This window comes from Dreissena polymorpha, chromosome 3 (genome assembly GCF_020536995.1).
Source record: "Dreissena polymorpha isolate Duluth1 chromosome 3, UMN_Dpol_1.0, whole genome shotgun sequence".
Taxonomy (NCBI): domain Eukaryota; kingdom Metazoa; phylum Mollusca; class Bivalvia; order Myida; family Dreissenidae; genus Dreissena; species Dreissena polymorpha.
In genome coordinates this window covers 133495261-133521353 of record NC_068357.1, presented here as the reverse complement: position 1 = coordinate 133521353, position 26093 = coordinate 133495261, and the positions used below count along the sequence as shown (strand labels likewise).

General features: G+C 33.9%; 2 protein-coding genes across 3 annotated transcripts; both read left to right on the top strand.

Moving 5' to 3' along the window:
* The first annotated feature begins 1825 nt into the window (after positions 1–1825).
* On the top strand, positions 1826–12396 carry LOC127871522 (uncharacterized). 2 transcript variants are annotated; one of them, XM_052414540.1, is made up of 10 exons: positions 1826–2094; positions 2424–2524; positions 2737–2792; positions 5576–5760; positions 6609–6804; positions 7635–7814; positions 8530–8650; positions 8957–9076; positions 10411–10476; positions 11175–12396. In XM_052414540.1, the coding sequence occupies exons 1-10, from the start codon at positions 1860–1862 to the stop codon at positions 11262–11264; spliced, it is 1350 nt and encodes a 449-aa protein (XP_052270500.1). In that variant the 5' UTR covers positions 1826–1859; the 3' UTR covers positions 11265–12396. The 2 variants fall into 2 exon arrangements, with proteins under 2 accessions (XP_052270500.1, XP_052270499.1); XM_052414539.1 differs by having other exon boundaries at positions 8512–8650.
* Positions 12397–14251: 1855 nt separating this feature from the next.
* Positions 14252–22501, top strand: LOC127871524 (ras-like protein family member 12). The gene is made up of 5 exons (XM_052414547.1): positions 14252–14540; positions 19129–19185; positions 19578–19651; positions 21246–21433; positions 21775–22501. The coding sequence occupies exons 1-5, from the start codon at positions 14474–14476 to the stop codon at positions 22091–22093; spliced, it is 705 nt and encodes a 234-aa protein (XP_052270507.1). The 5' UTR covers positions 14252–14473; the 3' UTR covers positions 22094–22501.
* Positions 22502–26093: the final 3592 nt, after the last annotated feature.

Below are 26093 nucleotides of genomic sequence, written 5' to 3'. Positions count from 1 at the left end.
AAAGCAGCACACCATCAGTCAACATGTCTCCAACTGTGTCTAGTACATCTCCGGATATAAGTACCATGATGACTTCTGAAAACAGCACACCACCAGTCAACACGTCTCCAACTGTGTCTAGTACATCTCCAGAAATCAGTACCATGATGACTACAGAAAGCAGCACACCATTTGTCAACACGTCTCCAACTGTGTCTAGTACATCTCCAGACATCAGTACCATGATGACTTCTGAAAACAGCACACCACCAGTCAACACGTCTCCATCATTGCCTAGTACATCTCCAGACATCAGTACCATGATGACTACTGAAAGCAGCACACTATCAGTCAACACATCTCCAACTGTGTCTAGTACATCTCCAGACATCAGTACCATGACGACCACTGAAAGCAGCACACCATCAGTCAACACGTCTCCAACATTGTCCAGTACATCTCAAGATATCAGTACCATGATGACTATTGAAAGCAGCTCACCATTAGTCAACACGTCTCCAACTGTGTCTAGTACATCTCCAGACATCATTACCATGATTACTACTGAAAGCAGCACATCATCAGTCATCACGTCTCCAACTGTGTCTAGTACATCTCCATACATCAATACCATGATGACTGCTGAAAGCAGCACTCAATCAGTCAACACATCTCCAACTGTGTCTAGTACATCTCCGGATATCAGTACCATGATGACTTCTGAAAACAGCACACCACCAGTCAACACGTCTCCAACTGTGTCTAGTACATCTCCAGAAATCAGCACCATGATGACTGCTGAAAGCAGCACTCCATCAGTCAACACGTCTCAAGCAATGTCTAGTACATCTCCAGACATTAGTACCATGATGACTTCTGAAAACAGCACACCATCAGTCAACACGTCTCCAACATTGCCTAGTGCATCTCCAGACATCAGTACCACGATGACTACTGAAAGCAGCACACTATCAATCAATACATCTCCAACTGTGTCTAGTACATCACCAGACATCAGTACCATGACGACCACTGAAAGCAGCACACCATCAGTCAACACGTCTCAAACATTGTCCAGTACATCTCAGGTCAGCAGTACCTTGATGACTATTGAAAGCAGCTCACCATCAGTCAACACGTCTCCAACTGTGTCTAGTACATCTCCAGACATCAGTACTATGATTACTACTGAAAGCAGCACATCATCAGTCACCACGTCTCCAACTGTGTCTAGTACATCCCGTGACATCAATACCATGATGACTGCTGAAAGCAGGACTCCATCAGTCAACACATCTCCAACATTGTCTAGTACATCTCCATACATCAGAACCACGATGACTTCTGAAAGAAGCACACTATCAGTCAACACGTCTCCAACTGTGTCTAGTACATCTACATACATCAATACCATGATGACCACTGAAAGCAGCACACCATCAGTCAACACGTCTACGATATTGTCTAGTACATCTATAGACATCAGTACTATGATGACTACTGAAAGCAGCACACCATCAGTCAACACGTCTCCAATATTGTCTAGTACATCTCCAGACATCAGTACCATGATGACTACTGAAAGAAGCGCACCATCAGTCAACACGTCTCCAACTGGGTCTAGTACATCTCCAGACATCAGTACCATGATGACTACTGAAAGCAGCACAACATCAGTCAACACGTCGCCAACTGTGTCTAGTACATCTCCAGACATCAGTACCATGATCACTACTGAAAGCAGCACACCATCGGTCAACACGTCTCCAACAATGGCTGGTACGTCTCCAGACATCGGTACCATGATGTCTTCTGAAAGTAGCTCACCATCAGTCAACACGTCTCCTACTGTGTCTGGTACATCTTTAGGCATCAGTACCATGATGACTTCAGCAAGTAGTACACACGCGAGCAGCAATCCATCGATCAACCTGTCTCTTACTTCGACTAGTCCTTTTATGTATATCGGTAACACGACGACCCCGTTAGTCAGCGCGCCATCAGTCATTACATTTCAAACTCCGTCGATGACCTCTTACGTCACCGACGAACAAACTACAATTGAAAATACGAATCCTCCTTTTACTCAATATCCGGTGTTGCGTCCGGATTTAGGTATGTTCTATTCATGGCAATGGTAAAAGTTTTATAATATTCTTTAGGTTTTTGTCTCAATTACATCTTTCTTTTATTTGTTTGTGATTTATTATGCATAAATATATAAGTGTTTTCGGTATCTAAATGACGATTCGTGCATTATTCACTGTAATTTTGAATACTTGAAATTACATTAAAAATCTGCTGAATTGTTTGTGTACGTTGCATATAGTAAATAATCATGTAATCTTACAACTAATAACATGCTGTTCTTCACCCAGAAGTTAGTATTGTGGCTTTTGAACTGATATATTCCATTGAAACATTTGACTGTTTTCTATTTGTAGGATTTGCAGTATATGTGGTGGAATTTGTTCTTGTAATAAACGCAAAATATGACCCTTTAATTGAAAAGGATGAGAGTTTCTTGGAGGATCTTCGCACCAAGGTTACTTTATGTTAATGTTGCCATATGGTTTTGTTTCTATTATCAACTCTAATCCGTTCACTGCGATACTTGTCGTATATCTTATTCATAATAGATGTTACGGTGCGCAACTTGTTATGTATTAATTGGTTTCATATTGGAATTTAATAGCCATCGTGCCTTAGGTCAATGCCGATGTTTTAATACTATATTTATTGTTATTTACATTTCAGTTGAACACGAACATGTTCAATAACACACCAGGTTACAGCTTTACACTCAGCTTTAGGTACGTCTGATTCTTTACGGTTATGATTTTGATATTTATTAAATTATATTGCACGTATACACATTAGGTTTGAATATGCATAACCAAATTAAATTTAGAGCTGATCATTTAAGATTGTAAATTGCATTCTATCATTAAAAACTGTGAAGTATGTTAAATGATTACAGACCAAAAGGTGTTTACATAATGTATGGGCCAGTGCTCAGTACCATACTATAAGCATTGTATACAACACGTTTCGTTTATTGGTAACGTGTACTCGTAATATTTTCATTTTCTTGACATTATTATTTATTTTATCATGTTTATTGATAAATAGGTTTCATTTTTTTCATTATTTAATGATAAATATAACCACACAGAAACGTATGTCACTTAGTCCCAGATGGTTTCAAAGCATTTTATATGGCATACGTTGTGATATTGCATGATTGAAACATCTGACGTATATCTTATTGAAAAATTTTAGCAGCAAAGACAGGTAAATGTGTATAAGTATTTTCGTATATAGTTTACTAACAATTGTGAGTAGTAATTAATTATGCGTAATAACGCTAATTTTGTTTGCGATAAGGTAATGAGACAATTAGTTCCTTTCAGAAATAAAGAGATGTGCGAAGCTAATATGGTTTAAATTCACACACACGTACAAACGCAGTCACAAACGCACATACCTGTTTTGTTTATTGTCTAAACTGAGTGGATATTATAAGTTGACTTTTAGTTGCATCGTTTGTGTACTAAAACGGATGCATTAAAACGTTGAAAAAAAAACATACTAACTGAATATATGTTACTGTTTAAAAAACAACAACATTTTTTCATCAATATATTTTTGTACTTGCCAGTTTGTCCTTAATTACGCTAGTTAGACTATGTTTGTGTTTTGCTAATGTATGTTCATTTATTTACAAAAGCGTTTTGGCAGAAATCAGCAATAGTAGTATAAACACAATGTGTAACAAATTGACTAAACTAACCTGAGCTTAACTCTTTGATTGATCGTTGTACCATTTGTGTTCTAATTACACATACCATTTAAAACTAGTTCTCCTTGGATGCTTTGAGCTTTTATATGTTACATACGAACAACTCGAAGTTATTCCTGATAAACCTAAGTCTATGGAAAAAAGTCGCAAGTTTGTCTATAAAATCGAATACAATGAACCTAATACATCGTCATAAAAACAAATACATGTTACCATCGACATTAACGTGCGTGTTTTTTGTGTGTTGATACATACTAAAAACTATAAGTTAATAAAAATCCGAATCAAATCGAAAGTCGAAGTTTTGAATTGACGAATAAATCAATCTTATGGAGGTTCCGGAGAAAGTTTATGTAGCATGACTGGTAAATTAAACACGAGATCTAACTTGCCAAGGATTTCGGAGATAGTCGACGTATAAATTAGCATATTTTCAAATTTGGAATACTCTCTATTTTTCATTTCAAACACGTACACATTTTCGTGAACCGTTGACGTGTTTGAACCTTGGGTTAATATCATTACTCTGCGAGCACACAACATCAAATAAGTTGTTTTAGTTTGCGCTCATTGGATATATTTATGATCTGTTGTGTTTATAAATGCCAGAAATAAGTTATGTCGCTCGTTGTACCTATTTAAGTGGATTCCAGGCGGAATAGTTAACATTAAACATGCAGTTAACAGTTGCAATTCCCATACCAGCGACCCGGAGGGTCAATATCTGGGAGTTGGATTATTTCAACGACATTTAAATGTTTCACAATTCATACTACCATAAGATATTTTACGAGCTACATAACAAATTATGTCTTGAAGATATTTCTTAACATGTAATTGGGACCTAAACTTCATTTGTTACAACTGCGTTTGTGCATTTGTAATGTTTTGGCATTTATGTTTACAATAGTGTTATTTTAGAAATCCGCTACCATAGAAATAAAACTTATGATCGTCAAAATGAACATGTATAGTAAACATAGCATCATTTTTTTAAACAATTGTGTAAAAGAGCTTATTGTTGATTTATTGCCCTCGTAAAACAACAATAGATATAATGAACAAATATAAAATACTCATGTATAATCTAAAATATTAATATTTATTTATTAGTTGTGTTTACAGTGCATATGGTAGATAAGATATGAAATAGTGTACTTATATGTTTTAAAAGCAATATCGCGTTATGATTGTGTGGAGATCATAATACGACATTACACATTTTTAAGATGCTTGTGTTATCACTTGTCTTTTGACGCTCGCATTGTGTTGTGAAAATATTATATTTGCTTACTTAAGTGATGCCTTCGGAACATGGTTACTGTCACCGCAAATTCGTGCATTATTTTGGAATTTCGAATCTAATAGATAAAGAAAATGCGATACGCCGTCTGACATGTAAATTAACGCGCTTAAGCGGTCTACATCATGCATACTTTTTGTTGACATGTCGTTGAATCAATTAATGCACGTCTATTAGATATACACCTACATTATTATAATGTTCTTTATAGTATATGCGTTTCCAATATAAATAAATATACATATGTACACCAGAACGCAACTCAAATCGAAGAATACACAATAACACGGTATTGATCGCGTTATGATTCAAAGATGATATTCCTTTTGGGAAAAAGTGTTAATATTTTGCGCCTAATATTTGTAATCTAATATTTGTTAGATGTTCAGTAATTTTTGTGCCAAATTAATAAAACAATATATATACATATTCATCATACTTTCTAAGCATGATTATGTTTATAGATGTTAATAGTATGGGTGATGTTTTAGTGAAGGAAGCATAAAATGCCACATTGAGGCGAGATTTAATCAAAGTGCAGTGATGATTGCAAATAAAAACATCACGACGGTTCTTCAACAAATTGACGATAACGTACGGTCGATTCGAAACATCTCAACAACACGTGGGGAAGTGAAAACACTGGATCTGCAACAAAATGTTAAAGATATAAGAGGTTGTTCACAACTACATATTTTGTCTTTAACGTTAACCTACTTGGTAGTTTGTGCGTTCGTGTGCTCAAATCATGCGTTGAACAAAATATTCAGCATATTATTAAACTTATTTAATTGCTGTTCACACTTTATGTTTTCTATACGCTTTACGGTTAACACAGTTAAAAAAATATTTTTGGCTATTTAAAGGGGCCTTTTCACATATTTTGGCATGTATTGAAGTGTGTCATTAAATGCATTGTATTGATAAATGTTAACATTAGATCTAAAAGCTCCAGTAAAAAATCAAGAATACAATTTAAAAGAGAAAAAATGTCACCCTCGAGAGGGCTCGAACCACTGACCCCTGGTGTCCTGGAGTAAAAATCTACCACATAGACCACTCGATCAACCAATCTCAAACCATGAGGATGTATTTAATACTTTATATAAGCAGTCCTTATAGCTTCAAAAAATATAACGACAACAACAGAACTCTCTTTCTTATTCAATCGTTTCGCGTTGCAACGCTTTATAATTTTCAGGTTTTTAAATCGTCAAAAGATGCACATAATGGCTATTTTAGAGAATTGTAAATGTTGAGTATTACTGTTTCCTCACAAATATCATGTCTAAAACGAAAATTTGTGAAACTTGAACATTTTTTTAATTAAGTCAATTTACCAAAACGTAAAAAGGCCCCTTTAACTAACAATTAAACATATATTAGTAAGGTCAATAATTGAATAAAACTGTGACCATGTGTAAATGAATATTAGGAAAAGCTATGAAACATTCTTTAAACAACAAACAAGCTACGCATTTTAATAGTGCATAGTTATATAATTATGAGTGATCTCACTTTCAGCGAGAGTAATGGCCCTCAAAGACCAATGCAGCCTTATCACAGGCGCATGCCGGCCAGACTATGAATTAACATGCCTTAACGGTGACGTGTCACGGGGCTCTTGTGTGCACAAATGCGTCACAACTCAGTCAATTGACTATTGTGGCAACCATGGGACCTGCTTCTATGACTTTGGAAACGACGTACTGGCTTGCAAGTAAGAATTTTATAAAAAAAATATTTATGCCATTAATGTAGTCATGTACACTTTGGTTATGAGTAAGAAGTATGTTTTCTATTACAGTGTAATCAAAAGATAAATTCGAGTTCATACTCTTGACAGCGTTTGAACAATAAGACAGAACACTTTTGAAATATATGTTCTTTAAAATATTGTGAGCATAAGACAATTAGAATATTTAGGATTTGTGTTGCTTTCAGTGAATTATACAGTTATGACTAAGAAGTGTGTTATCAATTACAGTGTAATCAAAAGATAAATTAGAGTTCCTACTCTTGATAGCGTTTAAACAATAAAACAGAACACTTTTGAAATATGTGTTCTTTATATTGTCAGCATAAGACAATTAGAATAGTTAGGATTTGTGTTGCTTTCAGTGAATTATAAAGTACGTGTTCTTATTATTGTGAGACAAATGTCATCGTGTGTAACTTTGTTTCTAATTTATATTTTTGTTGACGTTTGTGATGTCCAAATGATTGTAAACATTATATTAATTATAAAGAACATACACAAACTATGTAATCATGTATACAATTTATATTTCTGTAAATTCATATGGCATGGGAGTTTCGCTGCCGATGATAGACGTTTGTTGCTCATAGAAAAATACTGATGTAATGCTATATTTCTAAACATACTTTCCTATGTGTATTAGACCAAAATCAGGCATTTAGTCTGTATTGTTACTTTGGTAAATAATACCTTCTCTGGTTAAAACCGATCATGGTTTCGATATTTACGTTCATAAAATAAAATAAAAAGAAAATGTAGTATATGCTCTGTTTTACTATTGTTGAAAAAAGGTGCGATCAGACATCATACCACGTGTATCACGGGTCACGCTGCGACGAGATGACAGCAACCCAGAAGTATGTGCTCACCATGTCATTGGGGATAGGCGGTGGCGTGGTGTTCGTCCTGCTGATCATCATCATATGTGTGTGCATCCGCAATTATAGAAACAAGAATAAACACAACATCAGGTAGTTTTTTAACATCTTAATATATTCGAGAGTCAATCACCACAACCATATACATCGTTGCCCACATATGCTTTAAAGGGGCCTTTTCGCAGATTTTGGCTTGTTTTGAAGTTTGTCATTAAATGCTTTATATTGATATATGTAAACATTAAATTTTAAAAGCTCCTGCAAAAAAAATAAAAATAAAATAAAAACGAAAAAAGTAACCCGCAGCAGGGCTCGAACCAATGACCCCCGGAATCCTGAAGTAAAAACGCATAAGCCAACTGACCTATCCTGCCAAGCATACATAAGATGGGAATTTTATACGTTATATAAGCAATTTTCGTAGTTTCACAAATTTAAACGATAACAACAGAACTCTCCAAATTATTCAATCGTTTCGCGTTGCAACGCTTGATAATTTTTAGGTTTTTAAATCGTCAAAAGATGCATATAATGGCTATATTAGTCCATGACAAATGTTCAGTAATACTGTTTCCTCACAAATATCATAACTAAACCGAAAATTTGCGAATCTGAAACAACTTTTTTCAATTCTGTCAATTTACCAAACCGTGAAAAGATCCCTTTAATTGGCATATTGTCCTTTAGATCATATAACAATATGTAACTTACTTAAATATGAAATGAAACAAACTAGATATAAAAGATGAAAATCGTCTTCCACAACCTAAATCTCTCAATTTCTCTTCAGTGATTATGGTGTATCTAGATGGGATGAGCCACCGACAGGCCGTATAGCGACACTAAAGGATCTCAGTTTCCGATCCCATCCCGGCAAAACAGGGTCGACATACGGGCGTTACCACCGTACACCGGGTCATGTCAACATGGTAACGCATCACAAGTTTAATACAGAATTAAGAAACGTTGTTGTATTAAAATTACAGATTATTTATTGACGATCAAAAACTATTTATTGATGATTACTCGCTTGAATAAGTTAAGTTTTGGGATCCCTACAACACAATGAAATAACTAATTTGAATTGACTAGTAAAACTTATATTTTAATTAATGTATTAGTTAGCTGAAAACAAACATTTAAAATTTTAAAACCAATAAAGCTGTGCAATATTTTTCCCAATTTTGATAATCTGTTAGAACATACCTTACGTCATAATACGTGTTTCTGCATAGGCATTTGAGCCTGTATTTAGCGGAAGTGGGCGTTTGCGCCAAGGAATGTACCTCCCCTCACCGGACGAAGATGACTTCTACAACACGCCGTCATTTATGCGCATAGATCCCGCAGCTGATGTAAGATGTTGCAAGTTGTAGTAGTAGTAGTAGTAGTAGAAGTAGTAGTAGTAGTAGTAGTAGTAGTAGTAGTAGTAGTAGTAGTAGTAGTAGTAGTAGTAGTAGTAGTAGTAGTAGTAGTAGTAGTAGTAGTAGTAGTAGTAGTAGTAGTAGTAGTAGTAGTAGTAGTAGTAGTAGTAGTAGTAGAAGTAGTAGTAGTAGTAGTAGTGGTAGTAGTAGTGGTAGTAGTAGTGGTGGTAGTAGTAGTGGTAGTAGTAGTGGTAGTAGTAGTGGTGGTAGTAGTAGTGGTGGTGGTAGTAGTAGTAATAGTAGTAGTAGTAGTAGTAGTAGTAGTAGTAGTAGTAGTAGTAGTAGTAGTAGTAGTAGTAGTAGTAGTAGTAGTAGTAGTAGTAGTAGAAGTAGTAGTAGTAGTAGTAGTAGTAGTAGTAGTAGAAGTAGTAGTAGTAGTAGTAGTAGTAGTAGAAGTAGTAGTAGTTTTTGTTGTTGTTGTTTAAGTAGTAGTTACGGTAGCAGTAGCGATAGACGCAACAGTCGATATTATGGCTCTGGCGTTGGCTGTCGTTGTTTTGATGTAGTTCATATAAACACTTTACGACATCCGATAACAATATTGCTCCTAGCATGTGTTCCTAGTGATGACATATCATGCCAAATCTACTATGAGAGCAGTAAAACGAAGATACAACGTGTGTTTTATAATACTTCACATTAGGGCGGAACCACTTCAATCGAATACCCACAACAACATTTATTTGATGGGACAGAAAGCCTGGTAGCGTTATAGCGGTACGACTGCGTTCTTGGCAGCGTGTTTGCTAGTTGTGTACGAATTGATTTTCCAATTGTATATTTTTGATATTTTTAGTTTAAGTGTGGTGATGTTAATTACTATGTGGTAGTTTGGTAATACAACATATATTCCGAGAAGTGCAACTAACAGGTTATGTTTACTAGTAATTGAACGTTTTTCGTTTTCATGTTAAACTTGAAAAAAAAAGGAATATATATATATATATATATATATTATATTAATATATATTGTGTCAGGAATTCTTTTTCACATGAACACTACTAAGTTTATCTGCTTGCACGCACTCGTAAAATAAACCCTTTATAAATAACACGATTAATGTTACACACTATTTCTTAATATATCAATTTAAATGATAAAATACATATACATCATGTGTTAGTACAGCTACACTTTCAATCATCAATCATCTAAAATATCATTATGCGCATATAATATTGTGCCAGATGGAGGCGGTTGATGTTGTAAAGCATTCTCTGCGTGATATGACGTAATTGTTATTGTTTTTTCATCTGTATTGCAGTACTCTATTCAAAGACCACAGGTGTCGACAAGACCCAGCGAGATTTACAGACAACTTTACTCCGACGTATGTAATCTTGTAATTTGCGCGTTCTGAGAAAACTGGGCTTAATGCATATGCGTAAAGAGTCATCCCAGATTATCCTGTGCACAGCCTAATCAGGGACCACACTTTCCGCTTTTATGGTATTTTAAGTTTCAAGGAAGTCCCTCCTTACCGAAAATCAAGTTTAGGTGGAAAGTGTCGTCCCTGATTACCCTGTGCGGACTGCACATGCTAATCTGGGACGACACTTTACGCACATGCATTATGCCCAGTTTTCTCAGAACGCGACTCAATGTACTCAAATCATTCTCGTAGTGTCTTGGCGCATTGTTAAATGTCCGATATTTATATTTATTACTTTATACGTGTATTGTCTTAAACTTTAACACTCTATCTAATATTAACCATATGTGAAGAAAATAATATGCGTAATGTCCTTCAAGTGTACATAATAGTTGTATTGGCTACATACAGATATATGAAAGAAAGTACCCGTGTGTCAAACTGAAAAAAAGGGGTTTAATGAAGAGTTGGTAGCATGAAAATCAACTAAAAAACAAACAGATTAATGTCTTTGTTTGTAAATTTAATTATATTTAGTTATAAATGTCATTTATCACTGATGTATTATACTGATATAACCATTTGAAAAATATTCACATGGTTAAGCATCCTCTTGGTGATATTAAATCACAGCATATGATTATTATTCTTTGCAGACCCATTCAGAATTTCCCAAAGACAGATCTAGACAGATGTCGAAAGGACCACAACCATCATCTGGAATTGAAATAAGAACAATGTTGTAGTGAGCTTTTGTGAGTGTTTATGGTGCATATCAAGGTCATTAACCCATGTATGTCTAGTGGACTCTTCCATCCTTCAAAATTGGATCAATTTATTTCCAAAATTAGGGATGTCTAGTATATTTATTTCTATATTTAGAATATTTCTTACAGAAATTCCTTTAAGCAAACAGCGCAGACCCAGATGAGACGCCGCATCATGCGGTGTCTCATCTGGGTCTACGCTGTTTGCCAAGGCCTTTTTTCTAGACGCTAGGCATAAATGGGATAATCGAAGTGCAATTAGGATTTGTATCCCGTTAGGCCACCAAGAACGCCCTTTGTGTCATAATTTGTTTGCAATTTTTGTTGTAGTATATAGCTTTGACCATATAATTATTTTGTCGTAAAATATGTTTTAATCCTGGCAAATATTTCTATGTGAATAGGTTCGTAAATGCATTGTAACACACATGTAGCTTGCGATTGGTAAATAATTGATTTAATTTGCATTACAAGTGCAAACATTTTCTGAGGCAAAATTTGTCTTAATAGACTGTTTCGGACTAACAAGAAAGAAACTGATAGCCTTATCATGCCAAGAGAATATCATCCCCATTAAACGCTTTTAGTACAACACGTAATTATTGTGTAAAAATGTTTTATTGCGTTCATACGTAATCGGAAATTTTATGTTGAATATCAACCGGTGCTTATCTTCCAGAATCTCCCGTAAGAAAATTTTAATCTCATTTGTTTATTAATTCAATCTTGACTTTCATATTTGAATAATCATAAATCATATATGTTTATATTTATATTTCAATCATTTGAAATCTTCAATCATTCACACAGAGAGATAATCGCTGGTGGATGCCATATTATATTTTTTTAAGTCATCTTTATATGCATTACAGTTGGTTCAATTGTATAATTTGAACAAATATTTTATCTAAGTTGGTTATCATTTTAAGGACATGAAATTATTTCATATTACATATTTTAAGTTTGTGTATATATTCTCATCAGATGTGGGAAAACGCGTTCTATCTTTATTGGTAAAATATGTGGTGTTTATGTATACATTTTAAAGTATAAATATCAAATAATCTAGCTAGATATAGATCAAAATGTTATCAATAAAAACTGTTGTTGATATATGTGTTTGTAAGTTTGCCATTGAAAGCAGGACCGAAAGAAACTATCCGTTTATATAACTTGTTCGCAAAACAATGGTATAACACTCGTCCTAAAGGCAAACAGCATGCAATAATTTAACAATGTTGATGTGTAGATGTTTTGAAGGTATGACGCAATACCATATCGTCGGAATAGATAGTTCCAACTGTGTGCCAATTCGATTTCCGTGAAATACTTTTTATTAGCGAAGGAAACATGAGTAATATGAAGTACAGATAAGTGTAGATGTTTTCATTACCGTAATTGATTGCGACAATGTACGGCAGCAATCGGTGTTTTTTAAGGAAAACTGTAAAGAGGTCTTTTTGATGGACTGAACATACTCTTAATGTTTATTTAAACGTTCTATAAACAAATAAGCACATGCCTCGGAGCAACGTGTGGATGAATGTTTTGATTCGATGGCGGTTTCTTAAAAGCGATTATGCCAGTAATTTTCTAGACATCACTCAAAGGTTCATAACTACTTATCTTGTTAACGAACTAAAACACGTTGATGTGTTTGACGGAATAAAAGCAGTTTTTCTAAGCTGCGCGAATATTTCATTTACGTAAGTATGGTCGTCTGATATTCAATATGAATTGGAGAGTTTCGCATAAATACAAACATTTAATCATAACCCGGAAGCACAACCAACTAGATAATATTGACAATCCGGGACTTTTTACAAACAATATATAGATAAAGATATAGATAACGTCTATTCATATTAGGCATGGCGCATTCAACTAAAACATAATAGAAATTTGCGAAAACATATTATCAGCTTATGTTTCAACATATACACCTTTATATATCAAAGTAAAAAAACAACAAACAAATATCTTCGTGAACAGATGTTTTGAAAATGAAATGAGTGCTTGACGCCTGCACGTGTTTGCATTCCATGCATCTTTTAGAGCCTTAAACATTTAATCTACCTTTGAAAATGTAAATGGTATGGCTCCCCGCACCTTATATTTGTGGTAAAATAAGATACATTACGCTTGCTTGCATTGTTATTGAGTTCATTATCCATGCCTGTGGAAGTTTATTTGAATTAAATTGAAAATCAGCGATGATTTATTGAACATATAAACCAATTAACTCATTATAATAACTAAGTGTTAGACTATATACTGATTCGAAATATGAATATGAATACATGCAAATGTATTAACCCATTTATGCCTAGCGTCTAGAAAAAAAGGCATTGGCAAACAGCGTAGACCCTGATGAGACGCCGCATCGTTTGCTGAAAGAAAATTATGTAAGAAATATTCTAAATATAGAAATAAGTAAACGAGAAATCCCTAATTTTGGAAATAAATTGATCCAATTTAGAAGGATGGGAGAGTCTACTAGGCATAAATGGGTTAATGCTAGTTCCGAGTCGATTTAGTCATAAATATCCACACAAAAGATGGTTGGCATCCGAGACCGACAAGTCTTGACATGACGCACCGTATTTCAAATCGTTTGCTTATTTGAGATTCATCGTAGCTTTGGAAACAATTAGAGAGGCCAGACTTATTTCGCCTCTACTGATAAGCAAAGCACTTGCAGTAGATTTATTAACCTACGTTCGAGGAACAAGGTATAAGAGCGAGCATACTGGATGGAACGGGTTGTGAAGTGAAGTGTTTTGCGGAAACGTATCAGTAAATTAATACATTGCATCGGATTGCATTTGAATGCTTGCTCTGTCGAGCGTCTTTATATCAATTATTGTGTGATTATATGCAAAATATGAAACTTGAATGTTTACATAAATATAATGCTGTTATTGAAATCGAAAACGTGAATTTCTAAATATGTTTGCCATGTGATATAGTGAATATTAAAGTAAATGGTATGGAGTTTTTACAAAGGGATATATAAATATTTCAATATAACATCAAGTGTGCTGTTTTTGGTTTATTTCAACCAAACCACATAACATTAATTTAACAAACTATTTACGGATGCATGAAAAAGACTAACAATTCATTATGACTTTGTCTAGAACGCGAACATTTTATTTTTAATACGTACGGTACGTTTTCAAGACGCTATGGGGAGCAGAAGAAAGACAGAGTATAACATTGTGATACTCGGGGCTCTTGGTGTCGGAAAATCAGGTAACTGTAGTTAGACTTTCATCAAACATTCTCTTAATATGTTATTGACCCCTATCGGTTTCACCGGAGGGGACTTATGGTTTGCGCTCTGTGCGTCTGTCTGTTAGTCTGTCAAACCTTTTTGGATCCTGCGATAACTTTAAAAGTTCTTCATATTTTTTTCATGAAACTTGAAACATGGATAGATGGCAATATTCACATTATGCACGTCATTTCATTGTCTTCCTACGTCAAAAATTCTGATTGCTATGGCAACAAATAAAAAAATAATCTGACAATGGTGGAGCCGGTAGGGGACATATATTGCTTGGCAATAGTCTTGTTAAATAATTATTCACAATCTCTTATCAAAAGCGATCACAATACGATCTAGGTATTAACTGAATGGCTGACAAAATGAAAAATCTATGATCGCATATCAAATTTGCAATCTATTAAAAAAAACTTCCGATTAAAACACAATATCTATTACATAACATTCAATTAATTTAATCATACTTGTCTTGTTTACCGTTAATTCTAAATCACTATATCAGTATGTGATTCACTCGGAATTGTATAAATCGCTTTTTCTGTAAACACTAATATTCCAATATTCCACTGTTATAATGATATCATATGGTTACTAGCTTTTCTTGTTTACATATAAGTATTAATTCTCCTCATTTATAGTTCTCTTATGTGTTTTATCGAAGATAATGGAGCCTTGGTGGTTTATATTTATTAATTTCATTCCTTCTTCATTATCATTCTCTTCGGAATACGCATAAGCCATAAAAATAATGGAGGAATGAGTACATATATTGTTCGAAAATTTACTTTTGGCATTTAATTCAAAACATTCATAATCAAAGCGCTGAAGGCACTGAAGATGTTCGCTATTGCATTATTGAACACGCAATTCATTTTTCAAAATCAATCGCAAGTTTGAAATGAACACACGCCATTCAACTTTATAAAGTGTGTGTCATAGCGCACGGGTCGAGTTTTGTGTGCACTTTTTATCATCCTTATTATTTCATAGAAATAGCTTAGACAAAATAAAAACAACATGCTTTTTGGACGTTCTGAAAGCATAGAAAGTATGATGGAAATGGTAATGAGAACTTAATATAAAGAAAATTTGCAGTCACCATCATATTAAAGGAATATTTTTTCTAATATCAAATAACTATCTCACCAAGAATATAAATCCATAATGAAAGTTCCGTGTACAAAACTTTTGATTTTTGACACCATATACAAATTCAAAATATACAATAATCTTCGTATCTTGCATTTGGAGGAATAAAAGTATATAAACATTGCTGTTTATGCTTTACTTGTTACCCGAGCATTTCACACGGTGTCAACAAGGCTGACATAATCATAGGTATAGAGCACTAATGCGCTTTTAGGCATAGCTGTTTTACTCAGTTTTCATCTTAGTGACTTTTACATAACGCCAACAGACACGCATGAATATTTTCGAATATTTAATAAGCTGATTCGAGATACAACCTCTGATTTTTTGTTACATCACTGCGTATGTGCTCAATTCAAAGGATGAAGCACTGTTCAGTGTAAGGGATTCCGGACTAATCTCTGTATGCTCAAACGACACAAATTGTGGCCCTGTTACAATTACGCGTTACAATCCATCTCGCAGAATTTCACTTTCGCCTCCAAGATGAGAAAACAATCATTAGCGAAATAGTATAGTGTCACGATAAGAGAAAATCGTTTAATTTTCATACCACAATGTTTGCCGTACTTGGTCAGCACGTCTGGAAATCATTCCTTAATGTGTGGATAGGCTGCCGTTATTAACAAGTTTGCTATTTTTAGTTCAATTTTGTATCAAAAAGCATTGTTCTTAAATGTGGCATTTTCAATTCGCAATGAGATTTGTAATGACCCTCGTCATGCAAAAATGGGTCTTATTCCATATGCGCCCAACATATAAATAGCCCACTCAGCTATCTCTCCTTCTGGTATGGAGAAACATAACATATTGAGTGATTTTATAGCTAACAGCATCGCCCATGGCCTGACTGCGCAAAAGCACATGATGGGTTTAACAAACGCTTGCCGAAACGCATAAGACCCATTTTCGCATGACGGCGCTATTGACGTATGATTTAAATGTGTCGAAAGAAAATTGCGTTTAAATCAAATATCAACATAAGATATATTTCGATAGTGAAGAAAGATACTCATAACAAGGCATATGAGGACACATATGAAGTGTTCTCCCGTAGTATATTTTTATCTACTCACACCAAAGTGTGGTTTGACAATGCTAAAACACATTTCATGCGGTGAATATGCAACTTACAAGTGAACAACACAACACAATAGTTTAACTTTTGTTTAATTGTATTTATTTATTTAGAAAAGTAAATTGCAAACTGTATTTCAAAGTCAGCGTATACGCCGACTACATTTGAAAAGATATCTATTGTTATAAATATATTTAATATAATATATTTAGTTGTTTTCGGTTTTAGCGATTATAAAGCATTTTCGAGGTTGCCTAAAGTATGCCTGTAGTAATTGATGAACTCATATCCAACTGTATTGAGAACTGTGAATATAAACAAGCTAAACCTTCTACTAACCTTTTACTATTGCGTTGCTAGCACCCAAAAGATCGCCGGTATCTGTTGAGAACCAAAGAACGTTTTCCAGAAATACCCGCTGTAGTAGGATGAACGAGGTTACGAAACGGGATATTCATATTATTATTATAAATTGTTTGTTATATTCGGGTTTAGCGATTATGAAACATTTTTTTGTTTTTGTCTATCGTATCGCTGAAGTTATTGTTGAACTTATGTTCAACTCTTATAAATTGAGAATATAAATAAGCGTTAACTTTTTCCCGAATCTATTAATAGCCTCAATTTACGACCTGTACTACGTCATTGAGGTGTATGTGAGAGCGTAACCTATTGCGTTGTTATCGCCCGTGGACTTTCCTTTGTTTATCGAAAGACGCATCTATTAATAGCCTCATATCATGAATGGACTGAGCAAAAATACTACGTCATGAAGACGCTGCAGAAAGTGGACTATTTTATTCATTCATAAACAATCTCCTCCGCGACACGTACAATACGATTATTGTTTATTGATTCTTTTCTATAAAAGCACCGTTCGAAACTATTGCATTTAACACGATTTTAATATCATGTTTCCATTTGTGAATGAATATAATTGGAGAACTCAAACCTCTTGTATAAATTATACAACTCTTTCTCGCGCGGATACGCGTAGTAAGCGGGTGTTGGGCTCCTAGTAGCTAAAGCGTATCGACCTGAATCTGAAACTAACCACCTTAGACGGTCGCTAAGCGACCATCTAAAAATTGTCCCGTTGAGATAAATGTAACACCAGAAACGAATAATTCGTAGGCATTTAGTATATAAATTCGGTAAACGAAACAGCGACTTCCTCCTACACACTCGTTTTTTGGGGTAACGTCGTTTACAACATAATTATAGTATTAGATCAAAGCCGAAATAAGCCGTCTTATTATTATTTTTAGTTAGTACATACTATCTGTAATAGAAGAAGATAATGTAATTAAATCTGTCTAATATAATCAATGAAATATTCCTCAAATAAAAATAATACAAACAATAGGATAACACGCTAAACAAACGGTTTTACACGATTTTATAATTAACTGATAGCAATGCAACGCCCTCTAACACCTAAAGTCATGATTTAAAGAGCATTTAATGTTCATAAGGGTTCAAAGGATGTGCGTATTGGTTGGCATACTTTTAAATAAACGATGCAGAAATAATGTGGCACATACCCTTCCAGTTTGAAATATATTGTGTACATTAAGCAGTTAATACTCAATTATGTTTCGCGGTGTAATAATACAATTTCGAAACAAACGCCAAATTAATTCCCTCAAAACAGTCTTATTCTAACTAAGTTAAATATGAAAGCGTGAGTGTATCCATTTTATCTGTGTCAAACACTCGAATAATAGTCTAAAATTCCAACCTGAATTATGTTTAAATTAAATGAAAACGGAATGTGTTTAGAACAAGTACCTGACTGAGAAATTCCACTTTGAACATTCTGTAGGAGGTGTATACTCGCAAAAGATACCCTTTGGCGTGCTAACACGAATTAACCGAGAACGCGGTTACCAATCGATAATATACACAAAAGCCTTTCTTACGATTATCATGGATCAGTTTCCCTGAAGTTAAATTGCTAAAAACTTCGAAATCTTTTAATTAAATTATACAGACGTTTATTGTGCACTTAACACTTCGGTACTTGGAAAGAAAAAACACGCATTATAAATGGTAACGATTGACACATCAATGATTGTTTATAGTTAATATGCAGTAGTTCATTTGAATTTGTTGTGAAAAATTAGTGTTGCTTTCAAACTTACCTTCCAGGTGAAAAAAGCTTATGACATTTGATATTCTTTTTAAAAATATGCCATTTGATATTTTAAATATATCATTCATTTTCGCTACAGCCAACGAGGTGACTGAAAAGTAATATTTTAATTGATTTTGTTGTTATTATGTTGTACGTGATATATTAACACACTTCTATAATTTAATTACAGCTCTGACAGTGAAGTACATGACTAAACGATTTATTATGGAATACGATCCATTTATAGGTTTGTACATTGTACATATATTTTCTCTTAATTGCAGCCTTAGAAGATCTATACAGGAGATCTTTTAATCATAATAAATACCTTAATCTCAACAATAAATTACGTTGCCTGCACATGTTTTGGATGCAATAACACGATCATCATGCCAATTTTGTCATGCAAATACGTTTCAAAGTAATATGTTTATGTAAACATTAAAATAGGCACATATTTTCCGTCAGGATGAAGCACAATATTCTCCGCAAATCAAACTTTGTTTTGATGCAAATTCAATGCTCAACGTGATAACGTTGACAGCAAGTAACGTGAACACATTAAGTATTATGGTATTAAAATTGTAAAAGACCGACGACTCCTTAACATGTTTACAGGTTTCACATTAATAATTTCAGAAGACATTTACACGAAACATGAAGGTGTTGAAAGCCAGGACTTCTTCGTCAACGTCATGGACACGTTTGAGAAGGTATATATTTTTATGATTTTTAGAAAAGTGCTTTGTTCGAAATCCACAAGTTTTGTTCGTAAAGCAGAGAGTTATTTCAAATTCCGTAACATATACTTAATAAACAAAACAGTTAATATGACTCATGGGGCCATTATTTCAGAAAAAAAGCATTTGTCTTTTGGATGTATAATGTTCCGGTCGATCGAAATTAAAGGGATCTTTTCACGCTTTGGTAAATTGACAAAATTGAAAAAAGTTGTTTCAGATTCGTAAGTTTTCGTTTTAGTTATGATATTTGTGAGGAAACAGTAATACTGAACATTAACCATGCTCTAATATATCCATTATATGCATCTTTTGACGATTTTAAAACCTAAAAATTATAAAGCGTTGCAACGCGAAACGATTGAATAATTTGGAGAGTTCTGTTTTTGTCGTTAAATTTTGTGAAACTACGAAGATTGCTTATATAAGGTATAAAATACGTCAGGTATGTCTACTCGGCGGAATAGCTCAGTAGGCTTAAGCGTTTTTACTTCAGGACTCTGGCAGGACTCCAAGGGTCACTGGTTCGAAACCTGGTCCGGACAATGTTCTTTTCCTTTTTTTAAATTTTTTCTTGATTTTTTACTGGAGCTTTTACGATCCAATGTTTACATTTATCAATATAAAGCATTTAATGAATAAGTTAAAAAAATGCCAAAATCTGTGAAAAGGCCCCTTTAACATTAGCAAGAACAAATAAAGACGTAATTACCCTCTGTTAAAGCTCTTTAGAAATATTTTTCATCTCTATTTTTTTATTTCTTCGTCTTAACACTATTTTAAAGTCTTCGCGTACGAGTCTTAACATCGTGTTTTTGCCAAATTCGCAGGTAGTATTTTATGATGAAAAACGTTTATTCTATTATTGAATTATCGTTATCTTGAAACACATGAAACGATCTACTAACGTCAGATTCCAAAGCAGTACATAATGTACATTTATTTTCAAGATTCATAACTAAGTAGAAAACATAGTGTGTTTTTTTAGAAAATACACAACAACTGCCACAAAGAATTCAATATAAGTTTATATCTAATCTTACGTGCGTATGCATTCAAACCAAGAAAGTTAATTCATAGTACACTGAGATTTCTGGCATCATAATATCAGGAATCATCAATAACGCTTGTTGATGAGCAACAGAGAGATAGAGAGAGAGAGATAGAGAGATTAATAATAACCTACTTGTACTGGTTAACTGATAAGAATCAAATAAATTGCAGTGCATAAATGTTGAGGCTAACAATAAAAAATGGAATTTGCATCACTCAGATTGAGTTGCAATGTTTTGATTATGTAAAACAGCGTTAAAATCATAATACATTTTATGAAAAAAATATATACTTCAGCGCTAAGTACTATAAAAACATGTTCTCTCGGCATCCATACCAGCCATACGAAAATCACATTTTCCTTCATGAAGGCCGGGCCCGTTGTATATATGCATTTACACTTCAAAATTGTAACTCTTACTATGTTTTGTGTTGTATTATGTTAGCATTATTGTTATCGTGTTTGGCAAATAAGTTTTTAAAAACGCTGCAATATCAAGTGCCCTATTTACAGGACGATTCTAACTCTCAGCGTTATTTCCGTTGGGCGGACGCGTACATGATTGTCTACAGCATAACAGATAGGACGAGTTTTGAGACGGCAAAAGATTACACGTGCAAAGTATCTGATTATTTGAAGAATGCCAACAAGGAGTGTCCAATTGCTTTAGTTGGGAACAAATCTGATTTAGAAAGATACAGGTACGATCCTATTTCTAAACGTTAATAGGTTTATGTGAATTTTATCACATTAAATATTCTTCGTAATCGGTATTTACGAATTGAATGTTTTTCTAAAATAGCCATTCTAATCTCGTCCGATTAAAAGAAATTCATTATCGTTAATACCGTTGCACTTATTCAAGACCAACATTCAAAGAATGCACATTTACTTCCAAATCAAGGATATGTTAAGAGCAAACCTACGATAAACAGTACATAAACAAAATTACTACTACTATATCATAACTGATCAAGTTTTTCATACAAATGTACAATAAACCAAGAAGACTGAATTTGTTTTCAAATGTATATTTTTTCAGACAGGTCAGTAAGTCAGATGGACAAACGTTATGCACGGACCATTGCGGACTATTCTTTGAGTGCACAGCGGCAGAGGACTATGAATGTGTCGAGGACGTGTTCCACGGACTTGTGCATGCAATACAGAAATCGCGTGGAGATAGGAGTTTAGTTTATTCGCCGCTCTTTATATCTGAGGACAGGGTACACGCTGGGCAAAAGGCTAGACCGCGATCTCCGAAAAACAGTACAGACAAGAAGGACGATATCAAACAAGCGAACAAGAAAAATCCATCCAGTTTTAAGCTTTTCAATAAAAGTTTTAAAATATTTAACTAAGACGAATTGTTTTTAGCAATCAATTGTCATGCAACATACGTCTGCTACATTTCGAACGGAGTAAGAGACTTTAAATGGGAACGCATTTCTCACAAACAGTAACTAAATGCAAGCGTAAAATTAATGCAAATCATTATGCTGAATCAATAATAAACTATGTGTTTTCTCTTTTTATAATTTATTGTATCGTCCATTTTGTTATATGTACATGTTTACATTACATTTACGTTACCTTTGTGTTATTCTCTACACGTGATTAGTTCATAAGAATGAATGCCATGAACTCATATCTCATGCGTGTATTACTGGGCTTTGATAGTTAAAAGAACGATTTTTTTGCCATCTGGATAAGGAATGACCATGTTGTGGCTAATCGATGTTGATAAAATTGGATTAAAATCTCAAAGTTGTTTCGTTATTCACATTAATGATGATTTTCATTTAAACATGTGATGTGCATCTTCAAGTACATTTATTAAGATTTTATTTAATACTAAAAAAAGTATGGAATTATAAAAAAAATCCTGAACATGTTCTCACAAGCCTGACTACAACTTGTACACTTAAATTTCTAATTAAATTGAAATATAGATTAAATGATGACAGGTCAGTTCAAATCATAGTATACAATCGAAATATATGCTTAGATAAATAGAAGGAAATATTTATTTATTAACATACACTATTTAATTTGAAAATATTAAAATCATAAAATGCCTAAACATTGAGTTATCATTAAATTATATTTCTTTAGTGGCAATGTCTGGAAGGTATTGATTAAACCAATCAGGCATTGAAAATGCTCATCTTGATACAATAAAAGTACTTTTAAAATCCACATTATTTTAATACGATTCTGTTCTCATCGTTCAATTATCCGCCAGTGGTTTTTTCCCAATCCAGAATATCTTTCCGAATTATTTCCGACTACATTTCGAAAAAAAACAGAGAAGACAAAAAGTTATACTTGTGGATAATTTTTTCAGAATACTCTTTAATCGTACATCTTTACCAGTTTTGCACTTAAAATAGAGTACGTCTATTCAATGTCATCATATTGTTTACGAAACACACATCTGCGTTTTCATTTTGTTTGATCGAGACCTAGTCTGTGTGTCTGTGAGAGTTTATTAACAGAACATGGCCGAGTCGTTGCGCGTCTACTTTATGTGCTGACCACAGAGACCTTGTTGTTGTATAGGTTAATGTATATATCGTCTTGCTCACGTCAATACGACAAGAACAAGACGATCATATTCGCTATGTGTGTTGGTATAAACAGAAACAACCAGAACACATTATAGTTTTAATTCACAGCATGTATTCATTGAAAGCCAACCTGGTGCTGGTTTGTCTCTTTCTTTACGAAGTTATGGACCAACCATCGGTTTGCGTTGTATTTACAGAAGGTACATTCAAATCTAAGTATTAGAAAGACTTGAAAAGATTGCACTCTTATAACACAAAATAGCTTTATTGCTAACGGCCACTTAGGACTGAAATATGACATCACGTACGGAGAAAAGCTTTTACTCATCGACAAAGCACGAATCAAGCTGATGTAGTTTTAAAATAAAACTCCTAAATCATTATCAAGATAGCTATATTTACATGTAGCTTGTATTAAGGGATATAGGATAAACAAACTGAAAACAAAGATAAAAGTTTAAAAGATAGAGTGAACGTTTTGGTCCAGTCAGTTCCAAGCATTGGGGGTCGAAACCGGTTTGATGGCTAGCCTTAACTAAGACAGAATCAAAAATTAATTGTAGACTACAAATGTCGTCGTCGAAATAAGGAAGCAGATGTTTTAAAATGTCAAAATGAATATCTTGGTTGATTGTGGAAATGATTTATAATGATGTATAATAAAAACCTATAATGGCGAAGAAATAAAGTTCATGGTTTCATCTATGGTTATAATTATTCCCAGAATACCGTGTCGTGAAAGATAATTGATGCTGCAATAAAAATAACATGTCATACCTGTAGCGTTCATCTTTAAGTTACATTTGCTGAAAGCAACCAACTGAGTTTTTTTTACTTAGGTATGTCTTTATACAGACGGATATGTTAAGCGAATAATGAAGAATTATAAAGAGTTACACGAAGAACTGTTGTAAAAGCAAGAATATACGAGCTTTATGTCATTCTTGCATTTTCATATTCTCAATCAAATACAGGAATAGGAGTGAGGAATGTAAACACATATATAAACAAGAAATATCTTTAAAAAAGATATACGGCGTTGATTGTGGTTGGAGTTTATGGAAGGTAAAGATTTAAATGAATGAGATCAAGGATAGCTAATATCTTTTTCTGTGCAGTTTTTAGCTGCATCCAACGCAGTACGGGATGTTACGCGGAGTTTTCGCGGCTTATTTTACATTATTAAATATTGCTGGTCATAAACCTATAGATACAAAACCGAAAACCAAAGTCAACCGGCCACACGCGAAGTCTCCGTACATATTTTAAATATGTATACGCGCGTTCTTCGAACAAACCTGTTTGAGTGGTTTATCGGGCATTGCTACGTGTATTTGATTCGATTATTAACAGTATCGAGAATCATCGCGCTCATACTTAATACATTAGTCAATATGCTGCAATAATACATTAGTAAATATGATGGAATAATTCTTGTTAATTAATCAAAAATAATATTTATCATGGTATTGTTGAAAACACATTAAGGATCTATTATTGACAGGCCATAAAATAATATCGATGGATATCTTCATTTCACATCTTTCTGGTGGTGAAGAAAATTCCAGTTCACCTAGTTCACGCTATAGCGTCTTTATTATATAACTATTATGTTACTGACCGAACTCCGAACAGCACATAACGTCTGACCTGTATATAAACACTGACATTCAAACACACTAACCGCGAACTGACCCCTTATACCTCGCGGGTTGAAATGCAATGCATTAAAGTGCGGCATCGCTTCCACTGCTCTTTATACTTTTACATATAACATGTTGACAGGAATATGGAAGTCAGTACTAAATATAAGAACATGGCCTTCTTCATCAATCACATTCTTTCTTAGGTCTAATGCGAAGTACACGTTTTCCGCAATACACAGCCGCAGTACACCCGCATAAATTAATGTGAGGAAATATAGTTCCGTAACAATTATGATTATGACTCCACTTGAAGTGATTAACAGTAAATAAACATATAATAAATATTTCAGTGAACTAAATATTGCAATAGACAAACACTAGTATACACTATCACAGTTTTTGACTTGAGACGTTAACGTATATTACTACGCTGTTTACAAAATTATATAACAGTGCAATGTTTAAAGCTGAGCTACACATGTTCATCTTAACCCGTAGATATTTTCAACATTATTGCATCCGAAAACCTGCGAATCAACAGTTCTCAAACGAAACATATATTTCCGCAAAATGCTCCTTATGTATGTCGCTTATAATATTGCTCTAGCAGTAATTATTAACAAGGAACTTGTTTACATCAAATATACTTGTACTAAATTTCCACAGTTTCACCTAGCGATAGCGTCGGGGCACAAGCTATGTGATAAAGGTACTTTTAGTGCGCAAATTTAATTTAAAAAATAAGTACGGTGTATTCTTTTTTACGCCCTATTTAAAAACTAATTTATAATTTTAATGCTTCACGTACATTATGTGAATACTCTGTTTTACGCCAACTGTACACGACCAAGGCAACAAATGTGCCTAAAATATTGATATATCAAGGTGAACGCACAAACTGTATTTATGTCGAAAATTGAATGTAAAACTGTTCTATCTATTGAGCCTTTTCATTAGAGATAAAATTGTTTCATGCAGCAAAACAGTGTTACAACGACGCGGATATGTTTCCAATGTTCTGGTGTTATACTCAAATCAGCCAATGGAATAAATGAAGTGTATTCATTCGTACCTAGCCGCGGGAAATTTTATTTGAATATTATTGGACACTTACAAAGGTCAAGTCAGGGTGAAAAGCTGGCTTA